The sequence below is a fragment of the Pantherophis guttatus genome, chromosome 5, assembly GCF_059756535.1.
Source record: "Pantherophis guttatus breed Tessera chromosome 5, ASM5975653v1, whole genome shotgun sequence".
NCBI classification, from domain to species: Eukaryota; Metazoa; Chordata; class Lepidosauria; order Squamata; family Colubridae; genus Pantherophis; species Pantherophis guttatus.
The window spans coordinates 81,315,371-81,329,080 of NC_142067.1; the positions used below are offsets into that span (position 1 = coordinate 81,315,371).

General features: G+C 36.9%; 1 protein-coding gene across 8 annotated transcripts in view; it reads left to right on the plus strand.

Annotated features, from left to right (window-relative positions):
- Positions 1 to 13,710, plus strand: part of SCML2 (Scm polycomb group protein like 2) — a 288,235-nt gene continuing 274,525 nt past the window's right edge. For 5 of the 8 annotated variants that reach the window (XR_015728262.1, XM_060686707.2, XM_060686705.2 and 2 more), the window contains exon 1: positions 1 to 136. Coding sequence is in view for 5 of the 8 variants with exons in the window: in XM_060686707.2 (XP_060542690.1) it covers positions 1 to 136 (136 nt within the window). In the remaining 3 variants the exon portion in view is untranslated. Of the gene's footprint in view, positions 137 to 10,106; positions 10,205 to 13,710 lie in introns of those variants that run through there. The other 3 variants (XR_015728263.1, XM_087871402.1, XM_087871403.1) reach the window with 2 other exon arrangements.

A 13,710-nucleotide genomic window follows, 5' to 3' on the forward strand; every position in this document is an offset into this window, starting at 1 on the left:
ATGCGCGACGCCCCGGGAACATGGCGGAGGCGGCAGCAACAGCGTGAATCTTGGCGGCGGCGGCGGCACCGCGCAGCTGACAGAAGGGCGAGCCGAGCCCCCGGCGTGCTACGAGTCCGGGGCTTCCTCGAGTTCGGTGAGTGCCTCCGGTTCCAGAGTTCCGAGCGTTTTTGCCTTCAGAGGGAGAAAAGCAGGCTGAGCTGGAGCCGCCTCCCCCCTTCGCCGCCGCTTTCTCCTCTTTCTGCTGCGGGATCTCCCAGGTTCCGCATTCTAAAACGCGAGCAGAGAAGGGAAAAACGCTGATGTCAGATCAGCAGTCATCCTCCACCTCTCGCCAAGTATTTGGTGTTTGCGGGGTCGGGGTGACTTGTTCCGGATTCTCATCCTCCACCTCCCCCAACTAGTCTTCTAGGCGACTGTCTCTTCTTCTTCAGGTTTTCCCGAGTTGCCTCTTTCTTCTCGGCCTTTTGCACCCTCCCTTTGGGTCTTGGGGCAGTTTGGGGCGTGCGCTACCTTCCCTCGTCCTTGGTTGTTTACTTTAACGGGTCGGAGTGGATTTATAATCCCGCTCTCCCTTCCTCAGTTAAATCTTCAGTTCCACCTTTCTGATGATCAAAAGGTGAAGGAAGGAAAGAAAGAGAGGAAACGTTGCAATCCTCCTTGAGGAGGGGCAGGAGGAGGTGCGAGAGGGGAACTCACCACTGCATTTAGCCAGGGGGCATGGCAGGTCTCATTCCCTCCCGCTTTCGCGCTCTCTGGAAAGCCGTACTACCGATAGGTGGAGGTCGGCCGGAGAGCCGGTTCTGGACCGGCAGTTCTGCGCTTTGAATGCTGCGCGGTTTTATTTGAAAGGGGAGGAGAGGAGCGACTGACGCCTCCTGACCAGAGCTGAGCCAGCACAGCTGTCGCATTTAGCCTTGGCTAAATTTGGTAACGATGCTGGCTTTTCTGTAGGGCATGCTGCTTAACAAGCATTTCACTTTAGTAGGGCGGGAATAACCGTGGGCACTGAAAGGGGGCAAAGGCGAGTCCCCCTCCCCAATCTTTTCGGGCTAAACGCTCAAGGACTAAAGCTGTTCACGGCAGTTCTGCACTATTTTGACCCCCGCGCGCGCGCATTTTGAATTGGCGCTTATTTTTTGGCTTGCTTGGATGTGCTTTGACAGTAGCGTAGACGTGGACACACTTCTTCGAGATGTAGCTTTCCTCTGGCTGAGGACTCTCCTCCCGTTCCTCTTCTTTGACATGAAGTACAGTATTGTATGCGAGCGATGTCTAAAACTCACTTGTTCGTGGACCGGCTGTTGCTGCGGCAACTATTTTATCTTGCTTGGTCGGGCAAAGTCACCCAAAGAATAGATGCACTTTCTTTGCTTCTGGTAACTGATGAGTTGGGTGCGGTGTTTGCTGCTTCTCGTCTTGTAAATGAAGGCCAATCTTTCTCCGAAATCAATAAGGCTTGGCCTTGGCCTAAAGAGCCTTAAGGACGAGTGGAAGGTATATTAACAGAGAAACACAACGCTTCTCTAGTGCAAAATTTGAGCCTAGAAACAGGAAGATTCAGGAAATTTATTACTTTGGGTTTGTGTGTATGTTGGCTATAATAGACTTCTGATCCCATTCATTTCTTCCAAGAAACAGTTTCAACCTATGTCTATTTTCTTTATGAATTTTGACCAAGGGTGCAAACAATACAATTTAGGATAGCTTACTTTTGAGTAAGCATGCAAAACATTACACTGTATGGTTTTAATACTGAAGATACCTACCGAGGAGCAAGTCCCATTGAACACAGGGAGAAATATTTGTATGTAATAATACATAGAATCACTTTTTATGTCTGCAAATTACAGTAGCTAGTCTCTCCTCAAAATGTTTTATTTTCCTTGCACAAAATCTTGAGTACATTTGAGTATGTAAGATTGTACGGATAATCACTTTAAATAAAAATCTAATATTCTAATCTAAATCTAATAAAAAATAAGGTTTTTTTTAAAATGTAAAAGTTCTGTAAGGTTAATACAACATGTTTCAGCAAAATTGTAATTTAGATGAAAATCCATATTATTTTGCCAGTAGGTACGCAGTGGCTGAGTTACATCAGTTAATCCTTATAATTTCTCTTCAGCTGCTAAAAAGAATTTAGGGAAAACTTAAAAACATTTGTAATCAAAGTACTGATACAGTTTTTCTAAATTTTAGTCCTATAAGAACATGGTCTCTCCAAATTTGGGTCCTAAACACCTTTATTTAATTTGTAAAGTTTGAATAACTTTTGAAGCTTATACCCATTAAAGTATACATTAAAAATGGCATTAAGGTAAAAGCAATATGTTTGGGATAAAGGCATAAAAATAGCTTTTTTTACCTTTTTAAAAAAAGGATAGGAAATAATATGGCTATGGAACTTAACTAATTCACTGTTGATATTCCCTCCAGCTCTATAATGGTTGAATTACTAGTAATTAATTCTGCTATTGCAGCAATTTCTATGTTAAAGAAAGCATCTTTCCCTTTATTCTTATCCATGCAGTTTGCTGCTGTAATATTCCAGTAGTAATGTGTTTAGAAGAAAGCAAATCAATGCAAAGAAATGAACTCTTTGATCTATAGTTTAGCTATGAAAAATGAGTAGAAATCACACAAGATGAAAAGATACCTGATTTTTGTGGGCCTGCAAATATGACTTGCCCAAGTCCGTTCAGTTTTCTTTTTTAAAATTTTTTAAATTTTTTTATTATAACACAATATGCCAAACACCAAGCACCATATACACCATGTGTATATATATATACACATACACACACACACACTCTTTTTACAGCTATTTTGTGATGGTCATCTTCTAATCTTTACATTCTCCCCCAATTCCCTTTATACTATTTCATTTTCTTCTTGTCCCTTTCTCTTTTAATTACATTATACTTCTTAATCATATTGATTTTATACATTCTATACAGTATCATATTCATTCTTTCCATTTTCAAATTCACCCCTAGTTTTATTATCCATTATTTCTAGTCTCTAGCCACTTATACCATTTATTCCAGATTATATAATATTCTGTATCTTCCTTTTCTTTGAGCTCTTTTGTTAATTTGTCCATCTCAGCACATTCTAGGATTTTTTTAATCAATTCTTCTTCTGTTGGTATGTTTTCCCTTTTCCAATTTTGTGCATATGATATGCATGCAGCTGTTATAATATGCAAAATCAAATATTTTATTTCTTCGGTGTATTTTTATGTAAATATTCCTAATAAGAATGTCTCTGGTTTTCCATCTATAGGTTGCTCTATTATTTTTTCTAACCATTTCTTAATCTTAGCTCAGAATTCTTTTGCAGCCGGACACGTCCACCAAAGATGGTAATATGTTCCGTAGCTCTTATTATATTTCCAACATACTGGAGATTTATTCGGAAACATCTTCGCAAGTCTAGCCAGAGGTAGATGCCATCTATAGAACATCTTCAACTGGTTTTCCTTGTATGCTGCAGACATGGTTAATTTTGTATTTATTTGCCACATTGTTTCCCATCTCTCCAATTCTATTGTATAATTAAAATTTTTTGCCCATTTGATCATTGTATCTTTAACTATTTCCTCTTCCATCTTATATTGTAGTAAAAATTTATATATCCTACTAATTAATTTCTCCTCTGTCCCTTGTATAATTTTATCCAATTCATGTTGTTCGTTCTGTACTTCATATAATTCTGTATCTTCTTTATATTTCGACTGAATTTGCATGTATGTCCATCAATCAATTGCTCTATTTAGTTGCATTCAGTTTTCTTATATATGTTTGCATACAGTATACATGGCTGATTGAGGGGAAGATAAGTTATATGGAGTTAATTCAGGGGTGAAATGCTCCCGGTTCGGACCGGATCGCCTGATCTGGTAGCAATGGAGGCGGGTGGTTCAGAGAACCGGTAGCAAAAATCCCTGCGCCCCCCCCATGCCCAGCTGAGCCGCACAATCATCAGAGGCTTTTTTTTTACTTTTAAAAGCATTTTTTCTACAACTTCGACCAAAAAAATGCTTTTAAAAGTTAAAAAAAAAGCCTCTGATGATCGCGCGGCTCGTCAAAGGCATTTAAAAGAAAAAAAGGTTTTTTTCTTTTAAATGCTCTGATGATCCAAGCTGAGTTCCCTGATCAGCAGAGGCTTTCAGGGAACTCGGATTGTCAGAGCATTTAAAAGAAAAAAAGGGTTTTTTGTTTTTTTTAAATGCTCCGACAATCCCAGCTGAGTTGATTGGCAGATTGTCAGAGCATTTAAAAGAAAAAAAACCATTTTTTCTTTTAAATGCTCTGACGATCCAAGCTGAGTTCCCTGATCGGCAGAAGCTTTTTAAAAAAGCCTCTGCTGATCAGGGAACTCGGCTTGGATCGTCAGAGCCTTTTGAAAGCATTTTTTTACAACCTCTTAGCCGAAGAGGTTGTAGAAAAAATGGTTTTAAAAGTAATAAATAAATAAATGGCCACGCCCACATTACCCCCCAAGCCACGCCCACAGAACCGGTAGTAACAAATTTTAGATTTCACCCCTGAGTTAATTACTGTATTTTCCCCCTTTACTTGCTTATCCATTTGCAGGTGGTACAAAAGAGAATCTTCATTTTCCACCTCGCTGCTCCGACATTCCACCGATTGGGGATACTCTCAGTCTTACTGGACAGCCTGGGTGCCACTCAAACTTCCTCTACAGCTAGGATACGCCCACACCTCCTGCACATGTCCAGTCTTTTCACTCAGGTTTAGGTGATTAGACTGGTGTGCCTTTTGCGATCAGTCAAAACTGTCAGATTTGGTGTTTTAGTGAAATATCAGACTAGATTTGCTATTAGGAGGGCTCCGTTTAAAATAACAAAACAATTTAGCGCTGAGCGGTTTTTGCGTTTCCTGGCTGGGGCGCTAACCGCTTTGGGATAAGATCTATCAGCGCATAAGAAAGCAGAAATGACTGTTACTATTAAAATGTCTGCAACTGGAGTACAAGAATTTTAAATATTTAGGGGTGATTTATTTCATTCTTGTAAGAGTTATTAGTGTTATATTCAAGTTACTCATCTGCTTAGGTACATCAACTGCAGTATCTGCTTGTAATAAAGTAAACCTGGCTTTATTTTAGGTTTGTGAAAAACTTTTTAAAGAATAAACAAAGACGAGGAGTTGTATTACAAGAGGAAACAACATCCTAAAGATTTAGGATATACAAATTATAATTTGGCCTGCAATAATTGATACATTTTTTTTTGTCTATTGTAGCTTGTCTTTAAAAATTGTTTCATTTTAACACATCTAGGAATGTTTAGTTCAGTAGTTATATTTTTCTGCAATAAAAATATTTTATACAGAGTTTATAAATATTTATTTGCTTATATAAAATGCTTGTAAGAGAAATTTGTTTCAAAGGACTGCAGCTTTAATTCTAACTAAATTTATATGATTGGATTGATGGTGTAGAAAATTATTGTTTAAAAAGTTTACAATTTATTCATGATATGAAGCACTATCATGAAAATGGTTAAATGAAAGATCTAGAGCTTTTTGAAAACAACAAATGTAAATCACTGGTGAAATCTGAACCAGTTTATTACTGGTTCGCTGGCTGCGCATGCATGCTGCGCGCTAAATGTACACCGTGCATACATGCACAGCTCGCACCACGCACTAAATGCGAGGTGCATGCACGCACAATACAGACCAAAAGGAGGCATGGGGTAAGTAGAACAGTGCGCACGGGGTGGGGAGGTGGGGGTGGTGATCAGCTGTGGTGCGCAATCTTTTTTTTTTACTTTTAAAACTATTTTTTTTTTACAATCTATTCGGCCAAATAGGTTGTAAAAAATGCTTTTAAAAGGTAAAAAAAGGCTCTGATGATCGCACAGCTCAACTGTGATCGTCAGAGCCTTTTTTTTTTTTTTTGCTGTTTTTTTGCATGTGCATGGGGTACAAAACACATTACTTCCTGGTTAAAACTAGGAAGTAATAATAACCGGGTGGGTGGGCGGAGCCCCGTGCTGCAATCACTACCGGATTGGGCTATCCGGTCTGAACCGGGAGCATTTCACCCCTGATGTAAATGTATTTTGGGTTTCTCCTTCAGAAAAATAATCCTAGTCTCAGTGCAATATAAAAACTCCTTCCCACTTCTAGTTTAAATAGTACATGACGATTCAAACTATTATGTAGCATGTGGGAAAAGGTAAGAACTGTGCTTGATCCCTGCAATTAAGGGCTTTTTTCCTAGAGTGTTTTATTAGTAAAGCCATTTCTGTTTACTGGTCCATGCGCCGGCTGCGCAACTGCACACCCAACCTGCCACTGATGAATGAATGAAATAAATGGTGTGCATTTGCGCAGCCGGCGTATGGACCAGGGCAGTGATGGTGGCGGCACATTCAAGAAGGAGAGCAGCTCCGGTAACTTTTGGGCGCTTACCTTCGAGAAAGGTAAGGAGTAGGACATGCCGCGTGGCGAAGGGCAAGCGGGCGGCGGCTCTGCAGCAAGGCTGGTGTCGGAGAATGGTGCAGTCCCCAACCCGGTTGAGGCAGGCTGTGAGCAGGTGACAGCTCCGGGGCTTCAGTGAATGGTGCGTCTCTGGGCCCCAGCCCCCAACCCAAAGCAAAGGGAGAGCAGGTTGTGAGAGGGCGGGGCAAGGCCGGAATCTCTTTCTGGGCGCGTCACTTCTGCCTGTTGGGCCACTTCCTGAAGCTGGCAGCTCTGCAGCCAGCCGCTTTGCTTTTTCCCTCTTTTTCCTCATGGGAGGCTTGCATGTTGGCACCAGCAGAAGCGCTGCAGGGAAGTGGCCCAACAAGCAGAAGCGCTGCACTCAGAAAGAGAAGGGCAAGAGGGGCCAGTGGGCTGCAGAGGCTAAGGCGGGTGAGGAGCCTCCAGCTGCCATTGCTACCGGTTCTCCGAACTACCAGCCATCATCGCTACCGGATCGGCTGATCCGGTCCAAACTGGGAGCATTTCACCCCTGATGTAAATGTATTTACAAAATTATCCCCCTCTAAAGTAACTTTTTGAAAGGCATAGGTAAGAAAGTGATTTCATCACTACAAATCAGTGAGTACCATGGCAAAAAAGCAATTTGAACAGGTATGGTTTGTTCAAATTCTGTGCATTGTACCATTCACAAAGCAGTTTAGTTATCTACTTCTGAATAAATGTTACTTCTTTTCTTGGTCTGAGGAATGCTCCTTCTAATCATGTTCTTTAAGATCACTGTAATTTAGAATACTAAACTATGAATGGAAAAAGATTATGGGTACACATATTTTCAACTTTTTTAAAAAATATATATCAATAAATAAAATAGCAATGTCATTAATTTGTCTAATTACCAAAATCATTTTGCTTGAGATGAATTTTTCTGTAAATTGCTGCAGTTGAATTTATAGTCAATTGTATAAATAACCACTTCACCTTCCAATGTGAAATATAACATTTGATAATTAAAGTAGTAATCCGGCATATTTTAAAAATGATACTTAAGGCCTATTTATCATTAAAATTTCTTGCCTGCATTCCTTCTTCCATGTACTGTGATAAATGTTAATTGGCTAATTTAAAATATTACAAATTTAAAATTAATAGTTTAGCTAGTATTTTGCTTTTTATTCCTCAGTCAAAACAAGTTTTAAATCATTTATCATCCTGGAATAAGGCAAAATAAATCCTATCTTATAAAACTATGAAGCTGACTCAATTACTTAACTCATATAAAGGCACATAGCTCTTTAAAATATAGCAGTGGTCAAATTTCCTCTTTGTTAATTTTGAAATCTTGAATTTAGACAAAACAGTTGATACAGTTATTCTATGTTATTCTATATTATTAGAGATAGATTCATTTGATTAAAATTGTACTTTCAGGTTGACATTTTATAATTGTTCTCTCTTCTGGCAATTAAGGGTAAAAATACCCGTGGTAATACATGGCCCCAGTATGTGACATTGTGGCAATTTGTAAACAAAGCCCAAGAGATGTATTTAATAATGTATTAGATTTTTAATGAATAAATGAGAAGAGGAAGGAAATAGCAACATGAATAATTAATGCTGTGTTGTAGATGCACTGACATGTAATTATGATTTGTAATAATAATATAAATCAGAATAGTGGTTTTTCTATGTTGAATCTGAAATGGAAAATTCTCTTTGGAAGAGAAATTAATCCCCATCTTTGGAAAATTTGTATCTTCAATATATGATGAGGCAGGTACATTTTTGCCCATTGTACTTTATTTTAGAAAGTTGCTACATAAATGATTTCCTAATCTTCAGCATTAGATCTAGAATTCTGGATGAATTTGTGGGCTGAATTTTATAGGCTATGAAATAGGTTATTGGCAATGTTGATCGCCAACCCTTGCCTTTGGATGGGATATCTCTGTTAGTTGACAATCTTGTCTCTGTCTAGATATCCACTTGTCTGAAATGCTGGAATTCTTTTTATGTTTTTCCAGCACTTCAGTGGCTTAGAGAGATATAATCACTATTGAACTGGAATTTTTATTACAGGAGCAAGTGTAATCTGCTGCTGGCTAGAAAAACAACAATAGAAAGATAAACACAAGTGGTTTAAAGTTGACTGCTCATAAAGAGGATGACTCGGATCACCTTTCAGTTTATAAGATAGCTTTGAAATCTGTTTGAGTTCAACAGCTTTTTATAGTAGCTCCTATTTCCTTTTATTGAAATGGATTTTCATTTCTTAACTTAATTTCATAGAAAAGTATGCTTTATTATTTGTATATTTGTATATTTTTACAAATATTCTCATGTTAGCATTTTTGCACGTGAACTTTTGAAACTAAAATACATAAATACATTAATGTTTACTCCGGTATTTGCTCAGACATGATCATCCTAGGGAATTTCATTTTTTAAGAAGAAATAATGATTTTTATTACAATCTGTATACAATGTATTTCAATTTTAAAGGTTGTCAAAATGACATTTAAAATTTATTTTTTTCCCCTAAAATCCATAAGTGTGAGAGTTGAAAGTTAGTGCCAACATGAAGAGTAAATATTCTTATTCATTTTATTATGCCAGTATGCGGAATAACCAAATTAAACATTTCAAGTTTCATATTTTAACCATTCTAGCTGATTCTCAAATATTTTATGAGGATTAATTTGATCAGATTTTAGTTTTCTAAATGTACTATGCAATTTTATAAGACTGGGAACAAGGATTTGTTCATGTATTCATATATATGCAATTCTTGAAAAAATTTAAATTAGTACATAATTTATACCACAATTAAATAATATAGAAAATTTGTATTTGTATCTGAATCTTTGAACTCTGTAAAACTTGTTATTTGTGAATGAATGAATGTTCCTTAGTGTTTCAGCAAGTTAGGTCATTTTAGAGTATATCCCTGTTTATCTTGCAATATGTTATATATAATTTAGCAGCAATAATCTCTAAGTAACATATACAGAATTACTGAACATTATTAGTTCAAGGTATAAAGACCATAAAAGATGTTGTGGATTATTGCATTCATATTTCTATTTCAGCAAATTTCATATAGACAAATGGCAAATGGTGTTTAATTTTGTTCCTTAGTCATCATCAGTTTTTGACCTAATTGATTATTGATAAAAGGTATAAATATGTACCTTCAATCATTTATCAAGATTGCACTTTTCAGAAAGGTTGGAGCAATAAATATCATTATTTAAGTGGAACAACAGAAATAAAAGAGATCTAACTGACTTAAGACCAGTTATCTTGGATGTACTTGTGCAGTAAATAAAATGATAGATTTACAGTTTTATTGCTGCAACTGTTTTATGATGTAAATCAAACAAACAATATTGTATATGTGCTAAAGTAAAAACAAACTAAAGCAAATAATGTCAATTTCTATGTAATGTTAAATGGTGCTAGCATTGAACTTATAATTACCGGTACTATAATATCCTAATATAAATGCAATTCTACTTGTGTGTGTGTATGTGTGTTTGTGTGTACTGTGTGTGTGTATGGTTAGAAATAATAGGATTCCTTCAATAAATGTGTGTGTGTGTGTGTGTGTGTGCTTTCTTCCTAATCTATTGTATTACTGCTTTACAGGAAACAATTCTACTGAAACAGAAGAGTGAACTTTTCGGGCAACATTTGTATTTTTATTGTGACAGGGAGGACCAGACTTTTAACCATGGGGAAAACAGGTAAAGTTGAAACAATAAGATAGTAAAAGGGAACATTAACACTAGAAGTCACAATTTCCAGACATTTAAATTTTGACTTTATTTTCAGGAGTTTAATAAATTCTAAGGGTACTCCTAATTCCTAAACTGGGAATTTTTTTGACAATTAGTAATATAATTTCATGAAAAAGAGATGTAGATGTTTGCAGAATAGCTACAGTATTGATATAAACAACTTTTTTTCTGAACTCAAATTTTGATGTTTAGATCATGGGAAAAACAAAAACTGGTTGGGTAAATATTTAATGGCATATGCTAGATACAATTTAATTTGTGAAAGAAAATAATACTTTTTCATAAAATTGCAAATTTAATGTGCAAAAGTCTTTAAATTATGTTCTATTAAATTAATTTGCAATCAAATAAATAGGCAAACTGGATTTGAAACTAGAAAGTTTTTGCAATGATTTCATTTAATAACTGTTGGCAGCTGCTTAAACAAGTTGTACCTTTTTCTGGGATTGTATAGCTATTGCTGATAAATGAAAAATCATTTGGTTTAAGGAAATGTCAACACGAGCTACTGGACATGCTTTAAATTGCCTTTTCTGAAGTTCTGCACCAGTCTAATAACTTGGTAGAATTTTTTTCCATAAATATCTGATTTTAAAACATCTGATAAGCCTTCTAAGTTGTTTTTTATATTAATGTCATGTCTTATATTCAAGAGTATCAATAAAAACTCACAAAGCTCACAAAAGTACCATATGCATATAATTCTGTTCAAATATTTCTTTCATTATTTAACAAAATCAAGATACTCTAAATTATACTATGAGCTCACATTCTGGGAATACGGTATAGTTAGCGCTGATGTCTGTACCGTAGAGTCAATTACAGTAATAGGATAATTCAGCCTTTACATATATTAAAATACTGTTTATGATTAACGCACTGGCTTGTAAGAGATCCAAAATCTGTCATCTTCTGCCTCTTATGATGTCTGAATTAACTACTTATTCTATTTACATTATTTCCATACTGTAAAAACATAGTACTGGAAGATGTAATCATCCTTGTTTCTTCTGCAGTACATATAGATGTCAAAAAGCTTTTTCTCATTTATCTTCCTGGGTTGAAATAAAAAATGCTCGGTAATATCAAGTGAAGAAATGTGCTCGATGAAATTTCCAGGGAGGGAAATAGCTACCCTTTTTCATCCTGCCAATGCCAGAATATCTATCCACGCTAGCTGTATCATCTATTCAGCAACTGTGACTTTGAATGGAACTGGTAATCTTACTGCCATTGCTTCTTTTTTCTTCTAACCATGTAGGTTTCATCTGATAATCAGTTGTGCATTAAATGAATGGTCTACAATGAGTTGCTCAATAACTTTTTTAAGTATTTGTTCTATTTTGTGTTAGCATCTTCTAATCTTCTTTGCCTGGTTAATAAGCCAAAGGTCATATTAGGTAATTTTTTCTGCATATTGTTTAGTAAGTGTCCCTGGTATCTATATAACACTGGATACAAAAGGATTATGTAGAATAGTATTTAGTACTTTGCACAATGTGCTTAAGCTGAAATCACTATTATAATTATAGAGAACATATTGTGATTATAATTTATTACATAATACTTACTGAAAGTATTTGCCTTTGTTTTGTCAAAGTGCTTGCTTTTTTGAATTACCCTTTGAGTTTTTAAACGTCAATGCATTGCTAGATTTATTGCCAGATTTCATTTTAGAAATAAACCTAACTGAATGTAGATTTAATTGAGAATCAATTTAGATTTCAAATATTTTGAAATATTCTTTATGTTGCCAACTTAAGCCCAAATCCTGTATCAATTTCCCCAGAAATGAATCCTATTGAGAATAATAGAATTCTGTATGATATATTAATAGAATTCTATAAATGTATAGAATGATATTGGTAGAAGTATATGGCAATGTGTACAATTATGTTTATTTTAGATTTCAAGTCTATTAAAAAAGAAAGACATGGCAACAGCAATCTGTCAAGGAACCAATTGTTGGATAACATTTTGGTGTATGCAGACTTTTTAAAAGCAAACTTAAACCAATAGACTTAATTAAATCTGAAAGTATTTCAGTTTTGGTTAATTATTATATAAAGTTACCATTTACTCACAATTTATCGTACTTTGTTTATGGATTATAAGATAAATCTTTAACATTAGGTCTTTTATTTTAGCATTGCTTTTGTCTGAATACTACTTATGCCTATAAATCCTTTTCTCCAGTATATTTCATGCTAACATTTAATCATTCTTGTAAGTACAGGTCGATCAGCTTCAAGCATTTTCATAGTTGTGATTCCTTATGTCAGGCCACAGGACCTTTATTGTTGTAGTATTTTGTGTGGAGCTTCAGCAAAAGTTACTAGAATACTTCTTATCAGAACTACATCTTGCCTCAATCTTAGCTGGATTTGTTAGTTATTGCAATAGTGGGGAAGACCTGTAGAGGTAGCCTTCATGGAGTTAAGCAAGATTTATCATTAAAGAGTTGAGGTCATTATCACTGATAATAAATGCTAAGCTGAGCTTAATATCAATCCAATAGATGTAGCTTCTTTACATATCAATACTATGGAAATTAACAGAGAAAAATATTGGGATTTCCATACCTATTGTTCAAGACTATACCATTCAATTGTTTCAGACAATATATTGGCGATTTTTATTAACATATAATGTCCTGAACTATCTCTTTGCCAGCTCAGCCTGTACATTTGTGTACACACAAATATATTATGACATAACCTGTTTCCCACAAAATAAGACAGGGTCTTATTTTCTTTTGACCCCCAAAATATGGCCTTGGCCTTATTATTGGGGGTCTTATCCTTAAACCTCGGCCCCGGAGTGCCAACCGGCTGCTTTGCCAGTGCTGCTCAGGCCACTGCCTCCAGTAATCGTAGCAGCTTTTTTGTTACTTCCCATGCAAACAGCACAAGGTGAGGTGGGGGGGCGAAGGTGGAAAGGAAGGAAACATGCCCCACACGCCCCTGCCATCCATGTGGAACGGCCTTGCAGAGGCCATTCCCGCAAACCCTAGCTCACACACCCCTTAGTGGTGAGCCGGACGCACTGCTGCCATTCGGGAGAAGAAGAGAGAGGACGCGCTGTGAGAGAGCCATTTCTGACATTCTTCTCCTCCCGGGTGGCAGTACCACATTCAGCTTCCCAAATCTGGCTTGCTGATCTGGGCCGGCAAGGGGGTGTGGCAGATGGGGAGGGGTAGGGCAGCGGAGAGGTGAGACGCATGGAGTGAGATGGGACTCCCATTGCTGTCCCCTCGGCGGCATGGCAGGAGCTGGAAGTCAGGTAAGACACGGCGGAGAAGACAGGCAGAGAGACAGACAGACAGGGAGAGAAGCAACAAGAGTGAATATCCTCCTGTCTGCTTTTATTTGGTAATGGCGCACTGACCATTTAGCCAAATCTCAACTCCACATCCTTTGGAGATTTGGGAGGCGACTATTTTTCCCCTCACT